This window comes from Haemorhous mexicanus, chromosome 5 (assembly GCF_027477595.1).
Source record: "Haemorhous mexicanus isolate bHaeMex1 chromosome 5, bHaeMex1.pri, whole genome shotgun sequence".
NCBI lineage: Eukaryota > Metazoa > Chordata > Aves > Passeriformes > Fringillidae > Haemorhous > Haemorhous mexicanus.
In genome coordinates, this window is record NC_082345.1 from 31,863,822 (window position 1) to 31,889,474 (window position 25,653).

At 39.7% G+C, this 25,653-nt stretch overlaps 1 protein-coding gene across 2 annotated transcripts in view; it reads left to right on the top strand.

The window, feature by feature from the left end:
- Positions 1-25,653, top strand: part of TMCC3 (transmembrane and coiled-coil domain family 3) — a 107,926-nt gene that overhangs the window by 58,641 nt on the left and 23,632 nt on the right. The window contains exon 1 of one of the 2 annotated variants that reach the window (XM_059846780.1): positions 4,158-4,370. The exons of the other annotated variant lie outside the window; for it this stretch is intronic. Within the exon in view, the coding sequence (XP_059702763.1) occupies positions 4,293-4,370 (78 nt within the window). The 5' untranslated portion in view covers positions 4,158-4,292. Of the gene's footprint in view, positions 1-4,157; positions 4,371-25,653 lie in introns of those variants that run through there. 2 annotated transcript variants of the gene reach the window in all.

Consider the following 25,653-nt stretch of genomic DNA (forward strand, 5'->3'; position numbering starts at 1 on the left):
GGGATCTTTGTCTTCTTCCTGATTGTACCTTTGCCAACATACCTTTGACATCAGATTTAATTTCTCCCCATGAACATCAGAACACAACATTCAATAATAGCACTTTTAATTCTGGAGGAGTTCAAGGTTCTCCACATGAGGAAGGCGTGCCATGCTTCTTCTTTTGCAGATAGGGTGGTAGAAGTCCAAAGAATAAATTGCCAAGAACCAGATTCATGATAAAACTGGAAAGAGAATGGGGCCAAACCTTGAGCCAGCCTCCAAATGAAAGAGTTTCCATGTTTTCCACCTCTGTAAAGGTCTTTTGCGGGCTTTTTTGTTACTTCCCAGAGTGTGTGCGTGACACCATCGAGGGGATTGTATTGTGTGGGAGTTGGGTTTTGTTAGGCAATCCCAAAAGTGCACTGGCACTTCTGCTCCCTCCATGGACTATGCATAAGTCAGTATGGAAAATTTATAGGCTGTAGGTGGGAGTGGTATGTCTGCTGTGCAAGCATTACACAAAGTAATGGGGCAAGAACTGGATGGAAAAGATTCAGTCTCTGAAGAAAGGAGTGAGGCAGGAATCATCTTGACAAAGCTCAGGCTCCAGCTGATGGGCCTCCTTTGGACAGTGCCTCTGCTGCACCTCCAGAGATTTGATTTTCCTAAAACATGGCAATACAGGCAACTGCAATATTGATGTCTGTCCCTCTGAAAACCAAATACAGTAGTGAATACTCTTGTACAGTGATCATAAGTCTTTACTAGACCTTCTGCTCCTAATAGGCATCACTCTTTAAAAGGTCACTTTAATAAGGTAGGCAAAATAATGTAAATACCAAGAGTTAAGCATTGTGGATCAAGCCAGCATGCTGAAGTGAGGGAAAAGACTGGAAAAGACTGGGCACTGACTGCTGGGCACTCAGTGAGGGATTTTGAGGTAATTGAACTTTAAAATTGGCAAAACGGACAGCCAGAATGATTTAATATTTTATCATTAATTTACCCATATAAATTAATGTTTTAAATGCTTTCTGAGAAGAACAAAGGATAAGAGAATGAATCTATGGACTACTATTTCCATCTAAGTCACTGTGAGTCCAGCTCATGCTTCTGCTGCTATCTGGAAGAATTTGCTTTAGTGAAGTTAAGGTTTAGTAGAGAGCAGGTGCAGTGTGTGGGAAGAACATTTATTTAAACTCTGTGGGCTTTTGAAAATAAGAGTGAAAGAAGTACCCAGTGAAGCTTTCAGTAGTACTGTGCTGTGCAGTATTCTGCCACATTCAGGGTGTCACGTCTCTGTTTTGTAGTGAGGAAGGAGAGCTGTACAAACCAGCTGTGTGTGCAAGAGGAGGGCAGGTGGTCTTTGTTCAGCCAAACCAAATGAAATGCATTCTGCAAATGTGCCATAGGAAAAGAACCTGCTTCTGCTCCTGCTCAGGAAGGACCTAGTAGCCCATGTGTGAGAAGGAAAGATAAAGGGGGAAAAGAGCAGCCTTTGGTCAGAGAATTGCATTGCACCACAGTTTGACATAAATTCTGAAGACACAGATGATTTAAGTCCAACATATGAAAAGAACATTTCTTTAGATGTTGCACTTGCAGATACTGTCAAAATTACAGTGGCTCCTAATTCAGTTTGTGTGGGAGGACTCTCCTGACCCGTGGGACAGATGCCTCCACCCAAGCAGCTGTTTCTTCTCCAGTATAACTTGCTGCTGTGTGCAGCAGCTATTCCTAATTGACTGGCCTGCTGTCCTGTGGTCACAGCTCCTCCAGGAACCGCCCAGTGCCAGGGCTTTTGCTGCTGGTGCTGGTGCTGGAGCTGGGAGCTGCTGTTTCTGGTATGCACCGCTGAGAGCAGTGCCCAAGCAACAGATCCACAGGATTGGAAGGTGTGACTAATGCAACACTGGGGTCTTACGAGACCAGCTATATTATGTTCTCTTCTTAGAGGCTACACCAGGACAGAGCTTTCTTTGTAAATATAGTAGTATGCATGTTGATACTACCTCTAAATATATATTGCATATTCCTGCCTCTTTTTATCTTGAAGAGAAGTTTCTCCATTTTATGGCTAGTCTACTGGTGCTATTTAAATAAGGCTGATATGTAAACAAAACTCTTAAACTTTTGAATAAAGTATGATTTATAATAAGCCTTCTATTACTAAAACATCAAGCGGTTGCAGAGTTTTATATGTCCCTATTCCAGCTGCTTATCCTTTCTATGCTTTATCAACTACATCTGGCAAGTCTTTAAAAAAACCCTGAAAGTTTCTGAGGAAATAAGAGTGTTTTATCCTAGGTGCTGAAAACCACACATTCCTGTTTGGAAATGTGCAATTATTACTTCAGTGAAAACCCCAAGCCCCACAAAATTTGCCTATTTAATTTTTTACTCACCTTTACCTCCAGAGTTCCTCACCCTCTGGCACATGAATTAATGTTCATGTCTGAGCTGAAGGACTGAAAAAACTGTTTCCATTTCTGTTTTTTTCCCAGCAGCCTTTTAACTTCAGCTAACTCATTCATCTTCATAAGAAGTATAGGAAAGGTGGCAAGTTACCATCTGTGTGCAGTATCTAGTATTAGTTTGGTACTTTGAATACTGCATTAGGAAAATAGTGCTTCTTTTAGTAAACCCACTCATTGTTTACTTTGGGATAACTTTGTTAAAACTAGTGTTAGAGTTCAAGATGAAACACCTGCCGAGAAGGTGAGGTCTTGTATTTTTATTTTAGAACTCCTGGTGTTTCGTTTATGAAAACCTTATTACTTTAAAACACTATGGAGGTCCTCATGTCAGATAATTAACCTCTGACAGTACTGTTGTGTTGGTACATATGATTCCAATAAAACAAACAAATGGCAACAGGGAAACATTTTTTAAAGTTGCAAGGTCCTCCTAGGGTAGTTAACTATGTTGATGTTTAAGTATGTTTATATACCCACATACCTTTGGACTGTTGCTGTCTCCAGCTAGAGAAAACAAAGCAGTGCGACTTGTGCATGAGCGTGAGAGCAACTGTACCTAAAAGGTGAAGTCCTGCTACTCCTGCAAAGGAGTTGGCCTGAAGGAACTCCATATTTACTTGTGTAATAATTAGAGGTGGTAACTCAACAAGTCTGTTTATTTCAGAAAGGAAAAGAAATACATTTCCTCTACTACTGACTGATTATAAAATAGTATTTTACTTGCACTTTTCAGTGGGTTAAAATATGTTAAGTGTCACTTAAATGCATTCCTCAGCATAGAAAGTCTGATGAGAAATGTGAAGATCAGTCAGAAGCTCCACTCAACTCTTAGGAATTTAAGTGCACTGGCATACACATGCCCTGGAAAACAAGTTTTCCTTGAGCAGAAGGAATGGTTCAAAACTACGGTTTGAAGCTTCTCTGTGCCAGGATATTGAAGGATTTATCTCACATAGGTAATGTGCAGAAAATAGGGCTGAATTGGTTGCTATGCTCCACTGACCACTTTTGAAGCCCTGATTATTTAGTTGGTTTGACAGAAAATTGATATCATTGTATTGTGAAAAATTCTAGGTATCGAGGGCTTTCAAGCAGCAGTGCTCGCTTGTGTCCAGGGTACCTTAGGCTGCCAAAGTCAAAACCTTACCAGTGAGTCTGCCCGAAACTGACAACACAATACTTCTGGTTTCTTCCTTTCTTTCCCCTTTGGACTTCTGAACCTTTAGGATATGCTGCGTTTTGTGAGGTTTCGCTCTAGCCACAGGGTTTAGGTTTGTTTTAAGGGAAGTCGAGATCGCTTGATGATAACTCCCTCCAAAACCTGGATCGGACCCAAACCAGCGGCGGTCAGCAGGAGGAACTGTCATCCCTCTGTCCAGCCATTTCTCTGGGAGATCATCGTGTCCCAGCTCCGGCTGTCACCTCAGACAGGACGGCCTTGAAAATTAAACAAACGAAGGGACTTCTGGCCCAGTCCCTCTGGCTAAGCTCTCTCCCACCTTCATCCCTCTCAGGCGTCCTTCCTTTTTCGAAGGAGGGGGACACCCCAGCCGGGGCCCCCTCAGGACCCGTGCGGCGGGACGCGCAGCGCCGAGGGGCCGATCCGGCTGTGTCGGGCTGGGGAGCAGCGGGGCGGCCGCGGTGCGGGCGGGGCCGTGCGGGCGGGGCGTGCCCGGCGCTCCCGCGCGGCGGCGGCGGCTCCGATCCCGATCCCGATCCCGCTCGGTCCCGCGGCCGCGGGGCTGGTGCTTGGGCGGCCCTGGGCAGCACCGCGCCCGGCGTGGGGCAGCGGGCAGGAGCGGCAGCAACAGCAGCACAAACACACGCAGAAGCATGCCGGGCAGCGACACGGCGCTCGCCGTGGACAGGACGTACTCGGACCCGGAGCGGCACCGGCGCCGCAAGACGAGGGTAAGGCGGGCGAGAGCAGGCGGCCCGGGGAGGCGGCGGCGCTGGGGCTGCCTGCGGGATTTGGGTGCCGAGCTCTTAGAGGCAGCCGCCAACCTGCAGCGCTTTCCCCGTGAGGTCTCCACGTTTCCTAGGCTGACGATGTAAAGGGAAGGGGTTTTTTTCTGTGTGATTCTTTCATGTTCGTGCTCTGAATACTTTTTAGTACAGGAAAATGAAATGAAACTGGATGCTGATTTCATAGAAACCAGTGTTCGAGGTATCCCCGCAATCGAAACTAGAGGGATACAAGGGTAATAGGGAACTTACTCACTAGAGTCAACAGTGCCGATGATTTAATGCCGTGACTCTGTCTCGATCACAGTGGTAAATACTGGGGTTTGGTTCTGTTTCTCAAGGTTTGTTTAATAAACTCTGGAGCAGGTGATTGTATCTGGCAGCAGAGAATTATTATGGTTCTTTTTATGAAGTTAAAAGAGGGCTGTGGCAGGAATGGAACTTGACAGAAAAAGTGCACCTGTGTGTTCTCGGGATAAAGTAAGAATATCTATATATCCATGATCTATGGCTTTATGAAATAGTTTTTCTTAGTCTCCTGGCAAGTTCATCTTTCTTTATTTTTGTGTTTTGTTCGTATGGTATATATATAAACATAAACATGTTTAGGCAAAGCTGTGATCCTTTCATGTGTTTAGTGGCTTTTATGGTAAGTGTTCTGTTGATGAAGGCACTTTGCTTTGTAGTTTAAAGTTCTTACCTAAATGTTCAGCTCAAAAATGTGTAAAAAGTGGCCCTTTCTTCCCATGCACTGCAGGAAAGGAAAAACGAGGTTGCTCTAGCTGACTTGGGATATTGGCAGAAATTCTCTTTTCTTTTCTGTGCTGAGATCTCGGGTCTGACAACAAATGAACTTTATGGTTTGAAGTGTAAGGATAAACTATTTGAGAGGCAAGATCTTTTCTGGACATGACTGGGGTGAAGGTTTTGGGTGTTGGGGATTTTATTTTCCAGTACTGCGCATTAGCAGTATTCTCCATCCCTCCTGCCCATTAATTCACAGTGATGAAAAGGAGATGATGTGATTCAGATTGCTTCAGAATAATGAAATATTTTAAAAATAGGTAACCCGATACTCTGTAGCATTACTACTGAAATCTACAATGCTCTTAACACTGTAAGGTGGTCACACATGCTAGTCATATGGGAGTTAACAGTGTTATGCATTTCCTGTGTTCTTCTCTGTTGAAAATTGAACTGATTACTTTCTCTTTCTCTGATCTTGCTGTAAAGAATAGTGACTACCTACTTAAGTGCAGCCACGGAGAAAAGTTGCATTTCTTCATAATTTTTGGCATATTTAAAGGTTAAACTCTACTCCCTACTCTAGTTGATTTACTTAAAAGTATAAAGTATCATGGCTCATGCTGTGTTGTTTATTGTACATGTGTATTGACCTTAAAAAAAAAAAAATCTCATGTTTAATGCAATTTTATAATAGCCTTGGTCTTCTGTCTGATTTTGGATTTCTTTTAATCAGAATTAGCGTCATCTTCCCTTCCTGTGACCATGAGGGCTGGAAATACGACTCTATACAAGTTTAGAGTTGTATGTAATTGTGATGCTCCAGGGTTTGGGCTTTGCAAGTTGTGTCAAATATCACAGAATTTGTAAAATAATTGCTAGGTATGGTAGCAGCATGTTGTATGTTCCAGATGATGGTAAGATCTTGTATTAAATCTGTTTGTTCTTAGTCCAGACAAATTGGAAGTTTTCCTGGGTAAGTTGTCTGGATAACTTCAACATTTCTCTTACTGCCTTAGCCATAGGGGTAGAAATGGTCATACACTGGAGCAGCAAGAACTGCTGGTATTATGTAGAAAAAAGCAAGAAATAAGAATGCTGGTTTTTTTATTTAGAGACTGAACAAAAATCATCAGAGCAACTGAAGTTAAAGTTGCTATTCTCAAACATGGGGAGAGAAGAATAATGCAGTGCATGAACACAACAATACAGAGCTAGTGGTGGGGTTCTCAAGAGCCTGAGCAGACTAGGGAGGCTTGCTGTGTGAAAAATGCCTTGGAACTGGATTTGGTAGCAGGATAGGACATGTTGTAAGTAACTTGAGATCCATTTAATAAAGTCTGGGGAAAAGAGAGGTGTTAAAGTAGAAGCTGGATCTCCTAGTCTGTATAACATAGGCTACTGAATCTAGTTTTTAGATGGGTGGGTTTTAAAGGAATTCTCCAGCCTGTAGGTTACTGCATGTCTTCCAAGCTCAGCTAAGGATTTTCCTCATGAGAAAGCTACACCTTTTCACTGGACAGGTAAAATGACAGTTCCAGAATTGCTGTTGTGTATACTGTAGGAAGGCATCATTAAATTTAGATTGCAGAAGTGCTGGAACAATTGACTGTAAATACAGCCTTCGGAGTTTATAAATATAAAGGGGATTTGAACGTTTTTGCTGCAGCCGAAAAGCATCTTCAGTGTATAGCAACAGGTCTGCTCAATACCTTCTTCTTTGAGGCCATTTGAAGTATAAGATATTGTGGCTTCTGCTAATAATTCTCCATATGTCAAATTTTGTGTGACATTCCCAGTGGCTGAATGAGAGGAAATACTTTATTGAAGTATAGTTGGATCATTCTTAAATTGGGAGAGTCACTGCTGCTGCTGAAGGCCAAATATTTTGAAGGAGAGGCTGTTCTCTCTTCTTGGATGTTCTCTTCCTTGGATGAATCACGAGAGAGCCCTGCTATGCTGTGCACAGCAGTACTGAGTGGGGTGTAAAACCACTATTACATGAAGTGTAAAGGAATTAGTGCCTTACAGTTCTGCTTTTATGTGGTGGGTATAGATTTATAGCCATGGAGTTGCCTTAGTTCTGGAAAATCATCCATCTCCAGATTTAGGAAGGGTGCCCTTCCTGGAGACTTTGCCTGCCTCTCCCTGCCAAAAGCATCTGGTCGCTATAATCTGGATTACTGCAGATCGCTCCGGTGGTGCAGGTGAAATCCGTGGACAATACAGCCATGCAAAACGTTTCCGGTCTTCTCTGCTAATGCCAGTTGCTGCAGCTTCACTGTGCTTAATTTCCACTACTAGCTGATTCCTGCAACACTTCAAATACAAATATTTGAAAAACATTCAAAATCAGGACCTAAGATATGAAGTAGAACAATTTGGGAACAGGAGTTGCATTTTTAGTTGTCGTGAACAAAGTACTACTCTTGCTGGAATGTAATTGATAGAATAGTTAAAAAAAGTGTCATAGTGCTTTCTTAAGGGACTTGATTTTTTAGTAAGCATTGTGGAAGACTAGGGTGTTCAGATTCTAGCTACACATATTTCTTGATCAGTAAATCCATGCAGATGTCTATGCAATTGCAATAATTCACATTCCTGAAGCTCAGACTAGCCTGGCTATGCTAACCCATGTCTCACTGTGCTGACTTTTACTTCAAGAGCACTGTGTCAGGACTGCCTTTCAAGGCTCTATAAGGGTCTGTTAAAGCTTTTTTCTTTTTTTTTTTTTTTTAATCTGTTGATCAGGACATTGCTCTTCACTCTTCATGTCTTACCCATTACGGAACAAGAACCCTCTGCATTTCATCAGGACTATAAATTTATATTATGGCTTTGGAGGAGAAAAATACTTTTCCAGTACAACTAAAACACATAAATTCCTTAACTGTGTCTCATCAGCAGTCTATGTAGAAGTCTGCTTGCTTTTAGCTAATACCAGATGCATTTGAGAGAGACACGGGAAGTCCCAATTGATTTCTTGCACATTGGAGCTTATTCAGAACTTTCTCTTTATTAGTGGAAAACAGAATTGTAAGAAGCCTTCCTTTATTTGAAACAAACAAAAAAAACTTACCTGGAACAGGTGTGGTTTGTTTATTAATGAATAGAGAAACTAATTTCAAGCTTCTTGTTTCTTTTAGCCTTAGTGACACTAGCAGCAAAATCAGTGGGTTTTTTTGGATTATTTAATTCCTACGTGATCACACATATAAAAGGCTTACACAAAAAAAAAAAAAAAAAAAAAAAAAAAAAAAAAAAAAAGCCCAGAAATTCACTTCCTTTCTACTGATGAAAAAGCATTCTGTGGAATGTCTCTTCTCATTTTCTGTGTCTCTCTTATGATCCCTCCCATTGATCTTGTCTATAGGCAAGGCAGACTTTAATAATCCCTCCTCATATGTGTGTCTTTCTAAGCCTCTAATCACTTTCATCATCTGTCCTTGAATTCCCTTTATTTCTTAATATCTTCAGTAGGTTTGGAGGAAATGACATAAAGGAACCTAAAAGGATTAAAAACAAGCAAATAAAAACAGAATACTCCACCAAAACAAACAAAGCAAACGAATCAACAACAAAACCCCATCAAGTCTAACCAAAACAAAAAACCACTCCACCCACAATTTTAGGAGACGGGGAGATTTAATCTCCTGATGTTCTTTTAAATACAAAGATCACTGTGGAAGACATGCCTGTTCTGGGCTCTTGTAACCTGTAACCAAACCTCCCAATATTTTGTGCTCTAAGACCTTACACACACTTTTCCCCGCAGTTCCCTCAGGTTTGGACATAAGACGAAAATAATTTCATGAGACAATTTTGCCAGAACCTCCAAGCTTTGGTTTTAAATCCACAATGTAATTAGAAATGTGTGAAACCTGTCAAAAGGTAGCCTGAGGTAGCCTGCATCATCCAGGGAAATTGGAAATAAGAGAGAGAAGCCATAGTTATAATATGAACCCAGAAAGACTGACTAGTTTGTTAGAACTGAAGAAAAGCGTGGTTTGTTCATTTAAAACAGTAAACTGTTGGTTATTTTGTCTGTTTAAGAAACTTCTTACTTTTTTATTCCCTAGTACCAGTAAGGAATATTAAGAAGTCTCCAAAGTTGGGGGGGTTTTTTGGGTTTGTTTTGGGATTAAATACACCTAAAAGCTAAAGGACAATGTTAGGTCAAATGAAACAAAAAGGAAATTGTTTCGGTACAGCTTAGTTTAGCATTGCTGTGCTCCCCTGATCCTGCAAGGGGAACCACTTTGGTAGACTTGTAGGCTATAAAGGTTGTGTTCTCACCCACTTCATCTTTTCCCTAACCCAATGAGACAGTTTTAAACAATAAGTAGAACGGAGAATGCATCTCCTTTCTAAGGTTTAAACAGATTTTAAGTTTGGAATCTTTATACTTAGACCTTTCATAATTTTTGCTTTTCACCAGGAAAATTCATGTCTCTGAAGACTGTAGAGTCTTTCCTTTTCTGTGCTGTTGATCTATCCTCGTTGCAGTGGATGGTGTTGCTTACAGGACTGGGGAATTCTTATCACCTTTTAAATGTTAGCTATATGTATAAAAAAAAAGTCACTGGGGGAAAATTGCCAGCCTTCTGATTTGCTTTCCTTTTGAAGGACGTGTAAGTGTTCTTCACTCAGGTTACCGGCAGTGGTGTGGGGGATGGCATGAGCTCCAGATCCCTGCCTTGCCTATTGTCATCATCTCCATAGGTATGGCTTTCACTAGACACCATCTAGGTCTGCACAGGGCCTGAGCCTTCAAGGTTTTGGTGGGTTTGACATCTAATCTTGTGCAAACTAAAAAGATTCCCACTGCACATTGTCCCATTTTGGTTCTTTTGGGAACATTAGCAACTGTGCAGCTTTCATCTTCACCCCCACAGTAAGTGTGATTTTGGGAACGATTTGTGTGAGAGATGAATTTCTATGTAGTGCTGGGGAATGGTGGAACATAATTCTCCATTTCCACTTATGTATTCAGGTGGTGAAACTTTACAAAAGAGCATTGCAGTATTTACTACTGAAAGTTTTTTGTTCTTCCCTTAGTCTGAAATAGAGAGGATTAATATGCAAAGCCAAAAATTAACCTGCTGATCTAAAGCCTTCACATATGGGACCAAGTATGTACTGGAATGTCTTGAACCTTACCAGACACTCAGCAAGTGAGAACTCCTCTAAAGAATTTCTTACTGTAGAAAGCTGAAGTGAGGCTTTTTGTTTTCAAAAAAGTTACAGAAAAGCTTAATATTGAGAGCTTGCTCACTTCATTATTGTTCTGTTTAGGGGTTGCAACTGGGTAAAATTTCTGAGGGCAGAAGATTTGGAAACCACTGGTATTAATATTTTCTTACTTACCTCTGTATTGGACAGTGTATTTCAATGGACCTTTGATATAAAGTATTTAGCATCAATTCTTGATAATTCTCAGTTAACCTTTAATATAGTAGAAATATTTTCCTTGGCTTTTCCTATTTTGTACAGTTTACATAACAGTTGCCATCCTTTGTAAATATTTGTTTCAGTAGCTCTGGATGAAGAAGTTATGCTGGGGATGTCAAGAATTATCACCGTGCTATTGAATTAAAAAGAATATGTGATTCAGGTAGTGCTGAATTAATTGGAAACTTTTGATTAACATCAGGGACCTATGGAACCAATCTGAGATTAATTAGAACAGACTTATGGAAACTTCTCTGTATATTAACTCTTCGTTACAGGATGGGAGATGCTGCTTCCAGTTGATATTACAATCTCCTTTAGCTTAAACCAGGATGGTGTAGGTGGGTTTTTAACTTTGTTTTTGCTTTGTAAATAAATGATCTTGTAGTGAGTTTGGATAAAAATGTATGAAAACCTGTTTAGTTTCCTGGCAAAACTGTGATAAAAAGAGCAGCCACTCTGTGTGCATCTAAGGACTGCAGCAATTAAACACTCTATCTATGTAATGTGATTTTTTTTTTTTTCTTTTTGGTTGGAGTTAGTAGAAGTATGGCTTTCAAAAAGGCTACAACATGATTGGCTTCTCAAGCACTAAATAAGATTTTTTTTTTTTTAAATTGACTTGCTCCTCCTGTTTAAAGCAAGCCTTTGTATCATGATGAAAGTTGGTGTTTTAAAGGTAGGGAAAACGGCAATGCACTGGAGTTAATTTATGTATACAACAGGTGTTGATTTATAAGGTTAGAAAAAGTATTAAGTAGAGCTAGTGAAAGTATAAGACTTCCATTCCTAAACAAAAAAACCAAACCTGATATTGCCTACTGCCACCCAAAAAGCAAATAACGCAGCTTACAGGAAATGTGAGGAGTCAGGGTTTTGGGGTCTTGGGATTATTAAATATAAGGGAATTTCTAAGTGGGATTTAAACTAGACTACAAGAATTACTGTTACAAGAAGAGTAGCCTTGTTAGGGTAAATTGATTGAGCAGGTTTCTCTGGTTTTACTGCATTCACTCCCTTTATTCCAAGTTATTCCAGTACATGTAATACAGAAATTAGAATTCAGCTAGTGCTCATTGTTCAAATGCAAAATGATATAAATATGCAGAAAATCTGCTGCTTTATATCAGCATGTCTGTACAGGTGAGTGATGTGCAAAGATCAAACTGACAGACTATTACAACTGACTCTTAACATTTTTCTAATTCAGGGCAGTACAGCTTAATGTACTTTAAGTTTGCTGAGGACTTGCTAAGATTCACTGCCTCACCCTCACTTCCTAGGAAATTAATTAATTCATATGAAATGGGAGCTGGCAGTGGGACTGCAGTGGCCACTGACTGTGCTTTGGATTATTGTTGACAAGAAGCTTTTCTTGAAGGTTACAAGGACAGGTTTGCTTTGGAAGTGAGTAGGATCAAACCCAGTACTAGTCTGAAAGAGACATTTAGTGTTAGAAGAATTAAATGAACAGATCTTATTAGTAAGAGTTGCCTAGGTCAGGTGTGAGGACCTTTCTTACCCAAGAAAGACCAAAGAAGACTTGACTGTTCACTCATTCACAGCTGCTTCTCCAGTCTGCAGCACTAGCTCTCAGCAGCTTTGGACATACTCAGGGCAATAGCAAGGAATGGAGAAGATAGCAGGAAAACATGATGAGAGAGGAACAGAGGTGGGATTTCATGTGCTTAGCCTAAAATGGATTTGCTGCTCAGAACAGAGCCCCCTCCAAAGGCCAGGTGTAATTTTCTTTTCCCCCTTCTTTAGTCCACACAAGCGACTTGAAAATAAAATGGTTCAGTATTTGACATTACTTCAGCTACGGATACACGTGCATTATATGGGATTGGGTGGCTCTTACTATTTTAGGAGTCTGTTTTACTAGAGTTTTGGCAGGAGTAACTTAATCCTGTGTCGTGGTTGTCCCTGATACGTTTTGTTAGAACAGTAAAGTGTCTCTTCACTTCATCAGGTTTCTAATTTCTTTCTTCCCCATGCCTGCCATATCCAGGGAAAGAGCCTATCTTTTTTCATTCCCCTCTCCTGCCATACCTTAAGGAAGAAATCTGACTACATCTTGTCACCTGTATCCAGTCCTTTTTTGCAGCGCATTATAGATTTTCACCTCGATGAACAAAAGAAGAATTACAGCCTTCTCCTAAAATAAGAGTTAAAAGGATATTCTTAATTGTCTCTTTTAAAGCCAGATAGTAAATGTCAGCAGGCTGATTCAAGCTGCCATGCTTCTGGTCTGCTAAAATGGGTCCACAAGGTTTACAGCGAGTTTGCCACACTCCTATGTTGTTGTTCTGACCAGTTTTCTGTGCAGGTCTCTGCAGTGGAACCCTTTCTTCACATGTTTATTGATGCCATGGGTGACGAGGCCCTTGTGACACACAGCATCATCACAGGCAGGTGTTGCTGCTTCTTGTGAGGGCCTGTGATCTGTACAAGAGTTATTCTCCTCCTGTCCTGGGCAAGTGGTTTGGATTTAACAGGCTTTTGTACCAGAGGCATGGGAAGGCTGGGGATGAGAGAGAGAGAGAGAGAGCAAAAGCATTTATAAACAAGACCTGAGGAAGATTTAAGTAAAGGGTAATAGTGAGGACAGTGAAAAGTTTGACAATCAGGGAGAGCATCTCCTCTGCTTGCCAACAGTTACATGAAGAAATTCTGAAACTGTCCTTGTTGTCTCTTGCATGTTATTGTTCCCATAAAATGTATGGATGTGGTTAAGAGTAATTTGTCTTGGGAAGCATCAAGGAGCATTACTGTCTGTAAGAGCTAGATGCTTATTGCTGCTCATAAAAGGAAGTGTGCCATTGTCAGGTTATTCCTTTGTGTCTTTCCAGTGTTAGCTCCTATAGTATCCTCTCTCTATTGCAGAGAGAGATCCTATTGAGCAAATCTTCTGTTGCTGATATTTAAAAAACTGGTTTCAATGCTTTTCTACCTGCAGGACATCATTGTGTCTTGCAGCATAAATTTAATGCAGAAAAATGTCCACCCACAGTTTTTATGAACTTTTTTTTTTCCTCCTAGGAACTCTATTTCTCTTTTTTCAACAAGTAACTGGAAGGGCCTGAATAGCAGCTGAGCTCAGGATGGTGAATTAAACAGGACCTATGACCTAACAAAGCTTGATCTGAAAGTGATAGAGGGAAATCTCTGGTGACCTTCATAAAAATTCGTGTCAAGCTTTGGTTTGTATTCGTTGATGCCAGAAGCTATGATATTTTTTGGACATTGGGAAGCTGGGCTTTGAGTGCAGGAGCTTACAAATTGTTCTTTCAAAAGATGTTTTGACCTATGTTGCCACTTTTCATGCAGATTTTAGATGGGATTTCTCAGTTTTTAGTGGCTATGTATATTACACTGTAGCCTATATGCAAACTGCTCTTAAATTTTGAAGAATTTCTTTTGCAATGAAGATACATCCACTTGTGGTATTTTGGAACAAATAGCCCAGGCCTTTTTTGAGTTACTTATGTTTGAACTTGATAGAGTCAGCTAGAATAATCTTTGTGCGTACTGTGCCATTATGCAGTGTGGCACTTAATGTCAGAGAAGGATGAAGTTCAGTGATTTCCTTGAAGAAAATCTATGTTTTGAAATGAAGCCCATAACAGTGGTGACAACTATAGCCTAAGGCTCTGGTGACATGGGTTCAGGCTACTGTGACAGCTCTCAGTCCTTGTGTAATGGTGGGTGTCATTTAACGTCTCTGAAGAGAGTGTGGTTTCTCCCAGCATGCACAGGAGGGAGGATAAATACAGTGAAGGATACAAATCTCAGAATCATTAGCCATCCAAGTGGATACTTAAGGAAAAACCGTCTCTTACAGTTTTGGGGCTTTTAAAAATATACAGTGAATGCATGTTCCTGCTTTCTACATCAGGCAGCTTTTAAGACCATCTGCCGTAGGTGCTTCTTCTCCCCAGATAGTGTAAGTCTTGGGTTACTGTTTGAAATTGGGCATTTTCTCTTAAGGCAGTTGCACACCCTTGGTAGTCGAGAGTGGGAAAGACTTGCAGTGATCTGTCTAATCTCTGTTGATTTTGAAGAAGCTCATTCTACATCACTTAAAACTGCATACCTGAAGCTGGGTGAGACTAAATCTAGTCTAAATAGCTGTGGCAGTGAATATTGCTAACACTGCATAAAAGATGCAAGTTTCACTATATTTCATGCATTATAGAACTAGATGTATATACTGAACCTCTAGACATCTGTGCCAAATTACTCTTGAGTGGGACTTAAAGTTCTTTTAGGCAGAAAAACAAAAGAATATTCTGGCTCTCCCTCTTACATAGTGCATTCTTAATATTACTGAGTCTTCATTTCACTTATGCATAATTGTTCTAGGAAAACTTAAAAAAAACACAACACTGTCTTTTTGCCAGATTTGCCATTATGCAAAAAAATCATTGGTCTCTGATTGTTCAGAAATTTGGCAGTACAGGATGTTACCTTACCTTTCCCATCGCTTTTTTTATATATAAAGGAAGAAAGGTCAAAAAAATACCCATTTGTGACTTGGAAAGAAGGAGAGGACTCTTGGATTTACCTTATTGTTACTGCAAGAATATCTGATTTTTGGGAAAAGAAAGGCCAATGATTATTTTATAGACTCCCTGATAAGATGGCTTTAAAATGTCTCTGTGGTGGTTTAACCCCCGGCAGCCACTTTTTCACTCCCCCTCCAGTGTCACTGGGGAGAGAATCAGAAGGCTAAAAGCTGGAAAACTCATGGGTTGAGATAAGGACAGTTCAATAGGGAAAGCAAAAGCTGCACAAAGGCAATGCGAAACAAGGAATTAATTCACTTCTTCCAATTGACAGACAGGTGTTCAACCATCTTCAGGAGAGTGGAGCCCCATCAGTTACTTGGGAAGACAAATGCCATCACTCTGAAAGTCTCCCCTCTTCCTCCTTCTTCCCCTCTGCCTTTATATAGTGACTATGATGCCATGTGGAATGGAATGGAATATCCCTGTGGTCACTTGGGGACAGCTGTCCTTGCTGTGTCTCCTTCCAACTTCTCATGCAACCCCAGCCTCATTGCCAGTACAGAAAGCAGAAAAGGCCTTGGCTCTGTGTAAACCCTGCTCAGCAATAACAAAAACATTTCTATATTATCAACCCTGTGATCAGCACAAATTCAAAACAGAGCCCCATAGCAGCCAACTGTGAAGAAAATTAACTCTACCCCAGCCAAAACCTGCACAGTCATATAGAGTTAAATTTACTTTATTTATATCCCGTGCACATTGCAATAAGTCCCTTAATTTCTAAGAGGAAAATTTTCTGTCTGATTTCATCCAGTATAATTTACTGATCTTAGGGGTGTGAACTTCTCATGGTTTAGTGAGACAAAATTGTAACAGCTGTGTCTGAATTCATATTTAAATTTTATCACTGTGTGTTTCTATTTATGACCAAAGATGTTTTTTATGATGTGGCTGTTTTGGTGACTAACAGTATGATGGACTGATAGATACACACTTTATTGAAGGTAGGGTTAGTGAATTGGAAAAGGAAAGAAATTCTTCTTCCGGTATAATTTTGATCAGTCTCATGTCATTATATACTGAACCATTGTATCAGTGTGGTTTAAGGTTGGAGAGCTCCTTGGAAATATTTTATTTGAACTGAGCTTCTGAAATTCCAATGTAAGGAGCAGTGAAATTTCCATAGATTTTACTAGCCAACACACAAAGTAATGTCTTTAATTACTTTAATAATTACTCTTTGCTAAATTTGGGGAAGCTTTGATTTTAGAGTGTAATGCCTTGTACCATTCACTGCTGTTATTAACATAATATCAAGATCCAGTTCTGAGGCTTCTCTGATAAACTTGCATCATTCTCTAAATGTTTTTACTTCCTGGAGACAGGTCAATCTGTTGTCATTATCTTTGCAAGAGCAATAAGATGTAGGAAACTGTCATGTTAACAAAGGTACAAAGTGTCGTCCACTCAACAGCTCATTTCCCCATGCAAAAAAACCCTTGGCATTTTCACAACAGATGTCCTTTTTTTTTTGAATGGTGAATGCTCAGAAGTATTCCTTAGGCTAACACTATGCTGAGCTTTCTTCTGTCAGCACTACAAGCACCATAGGCCTTTCAATTTATGAGACTTCTGGCTAAAATCATGGTGTTACATGCAAGAGTAGAATCCATTTAGCCACTGAAATACTAATGTTTTGAATAAAAATAATTAATACATGTTACTCTTGTAATTCACACTGGCCATGGAATCCTAGAAGAGGGTGTGTCCTGAGCCATTATCATTGTGGTAGCTCGGAAATGAACAATTATTAACAGCAACCTCCTAATCTTCATAGCCCTTACCTCTGTTCTGCCAATTTTGTCTTTCATAATGATGTTGATAAACTACGATATCTGTACAACTTTCCCCAGAGATGGAAAACTGCAGGGACTGGTATGAAATGTAGGTCACGGTGGGGGGGGGGGGGGGGGGGGAAGCATTCTACACATTTCACATGGTATAATTTAACAATTTTTTTTTTCACAAACAAAACATTGGCGGAAAAGATTAGTCAGATTTTCTAAAATAAATACAGTATTCATCCCTCCGTTCTGTTTATGCTCATTTTTGTAAAAGGAAAAAAAGTTTGCATGCAAATAAAATATGGAAAGGGTATAAATATTTTATATGTTTGCAATGTATGTCACTTATGTGCCAATGACAAAAAGAAGCAGTTGGGTGTAAAAGAGGAAGATCTAACTGCAGGTAAAGAGAGTAAATCAGGATAAAATTTTTATTCATGGTAGTTTTCAAATTACTTTCCAAACTTGAGGAACAGCAAAAAAGCATTACTGCCTTGGAAAGGAAGCCTATTAAGTTTATTAATGTAATTCAATGTTAGGAGCAAGGAATTTCCTTTAAGTCCTTTGTTTCTCTCCTGGAAATTATTTTTCATGTTTCCTGAGGCTTTTTTATCATTCAGATTTGTTTCAGAATTATATTCTCCCTAGTAAATAGGACAGGAGAGTAGAGACTTCAAAGGTAATGAGCCCAGACATGTTGTGAAAATGATTTTCATGTGTCCTCTCCGGGCACCTATCCATTCTTGAAGGGAGTGGAAGTCAGAGACAATTTTCCTGTTATCCACTGGCTGGTATGCCAGTCCATCAGCAGGCAGACAGTTTAAGATTATCCAGAGAATATGCTTTCTTGCCCAATTGTTGGGCCAGAAAGATTTTGAAAGGAACGCTATTGAAATTGAAGCCATTATAAAGGACAATTTCTGGAGCAGGCAGAAAATACTCTATAGCATTTTGGGTGCATAGAAGAATCTGAGGAATGGAGTGAGGAGATCTAGGAAGGTGCTGCTGGTGTTTTTGCTTTAGGAAAAAAAAATCTGAAGTCCATATGTTACCACATGGTGTTGTTTTTGCTGAACTAGTGTTTCTGTGGGATTGTGAGGAGTTATACAGCATACTGTCCCTGCCTCTTCTTCCCTATCAATTCACATGTTCAAGCTGAGCTAAGGCTCACATCTCTAAGTGGTGCCTATTCAGCCACTGGTCAGGTATAGTGTGTGCCCTCTGATCACAGAATCATAGACTGGCTTGGTTTGGAAGGGACCTTGAAGATCACCTACTTCCAACCCTCCTGCCATGGGCAGGGAACTTTTTGCTAGCCCAGGTTGCTCCATGTCCTTTGCAGCCTGGCCTTGCAGTGCCTGACAGGGTCTCTGTCTGTGCCATGGAGCTTTGCCACAAAAGGCAGCTTTGTACTCTAATTTGAATAAAGCATCAGGGTAGTGATGAATTGACAAAGTATATTAATAGTGAAAACTCAATTAATGGTCTTCCCAAAGTGCATAGGTGAAGGTGTTCTAGCATCTTCAGTGTCTCATGTTGGCCTGTAGAAACAAAGAGCGTTCCTTAGGAACACTGGGAGGGCATGTTTGATTTGGGTATAATATACCAAACAACTCTTGTGTTTTAGCAGCAAACAGGTGGCCAGAGAAAGCACTGTGAAAGGAGTACTGTAGAATGAGCCAGCGTGCTCATTCTACAGAAGGAAGGCATAACATGTCAAGTGAAGAAGCAGATATTGACAGCAGAGCACTTGGTTCTGGTGTGGTGCTTGGTGTTACTCAAAGTTCTCCCTGCTGCAGTTGATGTGCAGCATTAATCTGTACCCACTCCATTTTCATGTGCCTCTTTTCTTACCAAGTCATTGCTCTCTTCATTGAGAACAAGAGCTGTAGGAAGTGCTTGTGTGGACACACTTCGACTGCATCTTTGAAATTTTAGCTGGATTAGTTCATTCACTGAAGACTAGTGCTAAATAAATTTGGGCATATGTTTCATCTTGTAGGGGGATAAATAGAAAATTCTTGTCAATCTGTATTTTAAATTCTGTATTCATTGCTGTCTAGTGATTTGTTTAAATTGTGCTTTTTTCCTGCCAGTCGATGTACTTAATTCTGTCAATTCTGTTTGACAGTGTTTCAATGTCTTCAGGTGCATAGTATAGTGATGTTCCTGATCATTTTTTTTGAGAATCTGGATTCATCCATGCTTGTGAACACAAATAGCAATTGATGTTGGTCAAATATTTGAAATGCCTTTCTGCACTGCTTAGCTGCCAGACAGTGTGGAAGAATGGCCTTTACTGAAGTAACTCTGGTTGCTGCTTCTGAAACTCTTGATCTGGAGGTCTTGAGAGAGCTCTGGGCTTTTAAGTATGCTTCATTCCTGTGCATAACATTCATACTTCATTTTCATGACCACTGAAGCAAGAAAATCATGGCCTTCATAAAAAATTGAAAATTTTGTTTTTTTTTTTTTTTTGGAATGGATGGTTGTGTGGATCTTACCAAATATTAAGTGTTTTAACAGCTTGCCTGTACTTCATGCATTTTCAATAAAAAAATAAAATACAACTTAATACGTGTTGGACTTTGCTGCATACAAGGCTGGATACTGCAGGTAATTTTTTTTAAACTCTGGTTCTGTTTTTGCTTGCCAAACTTTAGACATCCTTATGAAGATTCATAACCAGAAGAACTGAAGCTTCAGGTGAAGAAAAAACATTTTTTGGGGGGAATTTTCCTATTAAGTTTTCCAATATAGAGCAGGCTTGTCCAATAAGATGTGCCAAAGGATGTAACCTATTTTGTGCAGTTACGTGCTGCCCTAATTGATGAAAATTTCTTGCATGACTATATTTAATAGAAAAAAAGTAAAATCAGTAGAGTTATAAAAGAAAGTGACGTGTTCAACCAGAACAGTTAAAATTCTTGTAACCAACAGCTTGGGTTCTTAAATGTGTAAACAAGCACAGAGGATCTCAGAAGTTACAGGCTGTCATGGCTTGATTTCAACCTAGAGTGCCATTACCTCTCTTCAGTGCTAAATTATTCAGGTATATAAGCCAGTTCAGTCTACTATGATTTTAGAGGTAACTAGATGGCATTGATTCTGTCATGTGTTTGCTGAAGATGTAAGAACAATGTATGGAAAGCAGGTTGTGCTTGCAGTCCATTTAAATGCTCTAGCTTGCATGCAGAACTGTTTTCCAGGTTATTGTTGTCAATATTAAGTAGTTACGGGTGTTTCTTGTATAAGTTCCATTCAGATCATGGCTGGTGGAACATTGCAGCACAGTTGCTCTTTTAATGGGAGAGATACGTGGCTTGGACACTGCTGGTTAATAATGTACTGAAAAAATTGGTCCAAAATAAATTTTTTACAGGAATAGGACAAATACTAGACTTAACATGTATTGTGGACGTGCTGCAGAAGAAGTAAACTGCTAAACTAGAGGAAAGGAGCCTGTTGGAGACCTTGAGTATTCCCTACCTTCTTGTTTGCTAAGTTCCATGGGAACCTGCATTTCTGAAGTGTGTCCTCTGTGCCTCCTGAGGCTGGTTGGTCCCAGCACTGTATGGGATCAGGGCAGCAAGTTTGCTGCTGAAGAATAAAAAAAAACAAGCCCAAGAATGCAAGGCAACATGCTAGTGTGCCCTCCTGCATTTCTTCAAAACACATCTGTGGTGTGAGGCCTCAAAAGCTTTCCCCTTCCTGGGGCATCTCCTCACTGTCTTACTATCTTTTGTAATGTCTCCACAAATCTCAGGGTCCAGGGGTGGAAAGGCAGAGGAATGTCATTGTCTTCACTGTCATTTTTGTGGTTGGGATGTCTGCCTTGAAGCTGTGAGTTTGGACAAATCTTAAACTGAAAAAAGCCTAAAATCCAACTGTTCATTTCTTGATGGACAATCTTGGCTGATAAGTAAACCTACTTCTCCCATGCCTTTTGCTTGAGGGCACATATGACTGAACATGTAATTCATCTGTGATTAAGTATTTCCTCTCCATTGATTTCTGCAGTGAAGTCATGATACATTTTGCATCTGAATTGATTCACCTGGAAAGAGATTGCGATACCAGTGCCCTCATTAGTGGACTATTATGGAGTCATTGCAAAGGAATCTCTGGAGGAAAGGAACAAATTATTCGGAAACACGCATTTTAAAATATGTGAAATAAAGGAAAAAGAAATCAGGAAATGACTAACTGCATCTCACTTGGCAAAGTGACATTTATTTTAGTACAAAGTCTTCAGACTACCTGTGGTAGTTCTCTTGTAGGTTGTTTAGAATCATGGCTCTGTTTCAATCTGCTAAAAATACTTTCAAAGTATTACTTACCATCTTTCCAGTCTTTGTTATTTGACTGTCACAAAAGAGAGACAAAAAAAGATGTTGGTAATTTTTTTCATTATATAGGTATCACAGTCCTTTAATTTATTCTATTAACTTCTGTAAACCTTTAACAAATTTAAAGTTTGGCAAAAAAAAAAAAAAAAAGGAAGTATATTTTATACTACAATTGCAATAATGTCCCTGTCCCACAGTATCTATAGCATGGTGCAACGGCAGCTTAAAGATGATGTTGTTTTTGCTTGACAGGCAAGTAGCAGCCTGGATAGCCTCAAAAGCAGATTGTGTCTGATAATAACTTAGTGTTTGTTTGGGTTTTGTTTGTTTTGGTTTTATATATGATCCCTTTCATACTTTTTTGAGTTTCTGAGAAGCAAAGGCCCATACACAAGAGCTTAGAGAGGAAAGTTTCTTCCAGGTTTGTGAGGATTGCTGAGTGGCTGAGCTTGTTACACGGCTTTTGGAGGTGCTTGTTCTGCTTTTGCATTAGCTCATATTCCTGCAGCTGCATTGCATTGCTGCAGTTTGCTTACTGTTAGACTCCTAGAGCTGCTGTTCCTTTCCTTGTAAAGTTGTGTAACCTAAAGAGTATCTTTACATTTGATAAGGCATCATTTGAGAGACTAAGAATGACCTACTAGAAAGATGGTGCTTGGATAGGGAGATTATTTTCTTCAAATTTCCCAGTGTTGATGGATATTGATATGATTTACAGGAAGTTGTACCAGAGTGAGAAATTACGTGGTTCTGTTAGAGTGTTGGATCCTAGCTTCAAAACCCCTTGTCTCTGAGGTGAGAAAAATCTAAATTGAGTCAACAAATATTTGGGAGTAGGTAGATCGTACAGAAGTGCTGGGTGGAGGGGAAGGTACTCACCTATTACAAGGTATGTTAATAGAAAAGAGGGAGGAAAGCAGTTACAGAGAAGGAACTGGGAACGGAAAAGTTCACAAAAAAGTAGAGAGATAGAGGAAGAGGGAAAAGGATAAGGGGAAAGCCTGAGCTCATGTGAGGCAAAAACTCACATGAGCTTCTGCTCACGTGAATAATATTCAAAACCTTTTGTTTAGCCAATAAGGTGCGATTTGAAGCAAAGCTATGTGGCATCCTCCCATCCTTCAAGAAGGAGCAGAACAGGTCCTGCAGTGTCTTCCCTGATCTTAACACTTAGAAAAATTCCAAGCCTACCTGCTTCACCCAAAATAGTGACTAGTTCAGCTTTCACCTATTGAGATGTCTACCATCCTCACTCGTGCATGCCAGCCATGTCATGCATGAGATACAGTGAAGACATAAGAGCCTAGGCTATGATTTTTAGGTAGCAGAATCACTATGTGCAAGGTGTTAGATTCCTATGGTATCAGACTGGGGATGAAATTTCACCTGAAGTGGCTGCAGGAGTTATGTGGCATCTAAATGTAAGCACAGATCAAGTATCTGTGGTTGTCAAAGATGCTTTATTTACTTGTGGCCCATCTTGAGTCCTCAGATGCTTCAGCATGGAAGAAGTTGTGGAACTTGCTTGTCTGTGGACAGGTGATTACAAAGTCATCTTAAGAATTTATGCTGGACTCTCTCCCCACCCCCAAAGCACGTTCAGGAGGAAACACTGACCAAAAAGGAAATAAGTAAATCATGTTTTAATACTTGGAACTCATAATCAGTTTGAAATAACAATGTGATGATTAGGTTTCGTTATTTTTATCTCTAGCTTGTATTGCCTGCCAGTGTGTCTACATGCTTTGGGGGCAGGGAGAGAGTCAAATTCCTTGGAACAGATCATTGACTACACCTGAAATTACTATCTCAAAGCAGGCTTAGATATACGGTTTGTCGCTGGAGCTTCTCTTGCAACTACTAGAGTTTTTCTAGGATTTGCCTTTCTGCAGATCAGAAGTACAGCTCAAATCATTGTGGCAGGTTATGCCAGAGATAGGTACCAAGAACTACCAGTTATAACTTTTAAATTCCACTGGGAACAATGTTAACTCTTCAAAAGGGGATCATAGACTCAGAATACCCCAACTCTGAAAATACTACTCTAAAAATATTTTGACCTTGCTAGACTTGTTCACTGTAGTGCTGGCAGGCTGCCAAGTCTGTGGGAGTGATTTTATGTACATTCATATGTAGTAGTCTCTTAGAAGACCAGTCTGTTAGTGAATCTACTGTCTCCCTTACATTGCCTTTGAGTTACACTGGGAGATTTTGTCTGACAGCAAGGTAACTGCTTGTAGGTGGGTCTCAGTAACATAATTTCCCTGGTTGGTGCTACGTGCAAGGAAACTATAAACCTTCTGAAGCAATGCTTTTCCCAATAAGTACTTCCAGGGTGATTCCTTTCCTTTCCCTTCAGATAACAGTAAAACTTTAAGAAAAACTTTAAGAAAGTTGTGATCAGTTCTGACATAAGTTTCATACAGTAGATAGTCAAATATCACAATATTGTGGTATTTTAAACATAGTAAGAACTTCTATGATCTGTTATCTTATGTAGCCCAGAAGTCATCTAGAGAACTTGAAAAAGCAGTGTTAAAATGGGTTTTTTTTTTATTATTTTACCACATCATAAGTGTTTTCAGTTATTTCCATACTGCTAATCCCCACCCCAGCTCTGCACTCTAAACAAGGATGCATTCACAGTGTTGTGCATGAATCTTCTAAGACCTGTATTGGGAAGTTAGTACCAGAAACTAAACATCAGTTTTATTACACTAAAGAGACCTAAACCAGCTCTTCAACGAAAAGCTAAATAAATGACAAATCATTGGTTTTACTAGTCTATTTTTAGTCTATTTTGCTAGTCTATTTTTAATTACTTTTAGTAGTATTTTTAACTTTTCAATGTGCTTATGAGATGTTACTTGGATATACTACCCTATAGTGGTCCCCGTACCTGTGGGTAAGCATCTGAAAATTTTGAACATATATCTGGATTTATTTTGGTGAATCCTTGGCTTTCAGCTAGCAAACAGCCCTAACAGAACAGGCTGTTTCAATATATTATATCATATAGCTTTCAGACTATATGAATATTGTCTAAATATTGTTAACTTATGCAGATGAACATAACACCTGGTGCATTTATTTCTGTACTGACCTTTATTTTTATAACACTCTTGTTAAAGCAGTAAATGAACAAGAATGATAGTAAAAAGCACATAAAAAGCCTACAGACCAAATGGGATGAATAATGAAGTGCATCAGTTCATCCCATGAAGTTAAAATGTTGCAGTGTTTCCTGGTTAGTACCAGAAGCACATGTAGGAACAGACTTAAAATCTACATTTGGAGAGCAGAGCTGTAGAAGCTGTGATTTGCTCTTTCCATTGTGAGAGGTCAGAGTTCCATACAGTCATATTTGCATGGAAGGTTTTCTTCCAGTGCAAATCACCGCAATTCATTAAAGTTTCTCAGATAATTTAATGAATGTGTGCATATCTAAAAAGTTCCTCTCTAGCTGAAATAGAATAAACCACATTCAGGCATTTTGAGTTGCTGAAAAGTTAGGTAATTTTGGATTTCGTTTACCACCTGCTTTTTTTTTCCCCCCCAAACTTCTGTTTTATTATAACTAATGTTAAGTCTATAGCTGCTAATTTCAAGATCGATTTCTGCCCAAATTTACGTGTTTCTTCCACTTGCTTACGTGCAGGCAGACTGCTTTGATTATAATGTAAACACCAAGAACTCGTGGACTTAGCCCGAAGTAGCTTTCTTTGCAGTTTGCATTATGATTTCTTGAAGTGATTTGTGTTTTTACTCAAACCTGTCAAGTAACTGACTACAGAAAGTGAGAGTATTTGTCAGTCTGTTTCTTTAGGAAGAGGGTCTGGAAAATGATTTTTTGACATGTTACACTGTTTAGAATATTAACTCACTGTGTGTAATTAGGCTGACATCATTTGGCATAATCTCACAGGGGCATGTTTTTCAGGGTTTAATAATGGATATAGATCTTCATCTATCTGTTGAAACCTCTAAAAATCTGATTTAATAATGGTACTTTATTTAGGTAAAATTATCCTAAGCATATGACCAAGAGAGATAAAGAGAAAAAATATGTAGACAATTTTCTAATGCCTTGATCAAAATGAGCACTGTGGTTTGGGTTTTGCTTTACTTTTCCACTGTCATGGAATGAGATCTCTTGTGTCGAATGTTAGGCTGTTTACACCAGGGTTCTGGAGCCTGTAGGCAAGCACAGCTCCCTGCTCAGGTTCAGAGCTCTGGCTCAGGGCAGAGCCAGTAACCATGGTCAGACTCCAAGGACAGCATGGCTCTTATCGGCTTCCTTTCCCACTCAACTCTGCTTTGTTCCTTTTTA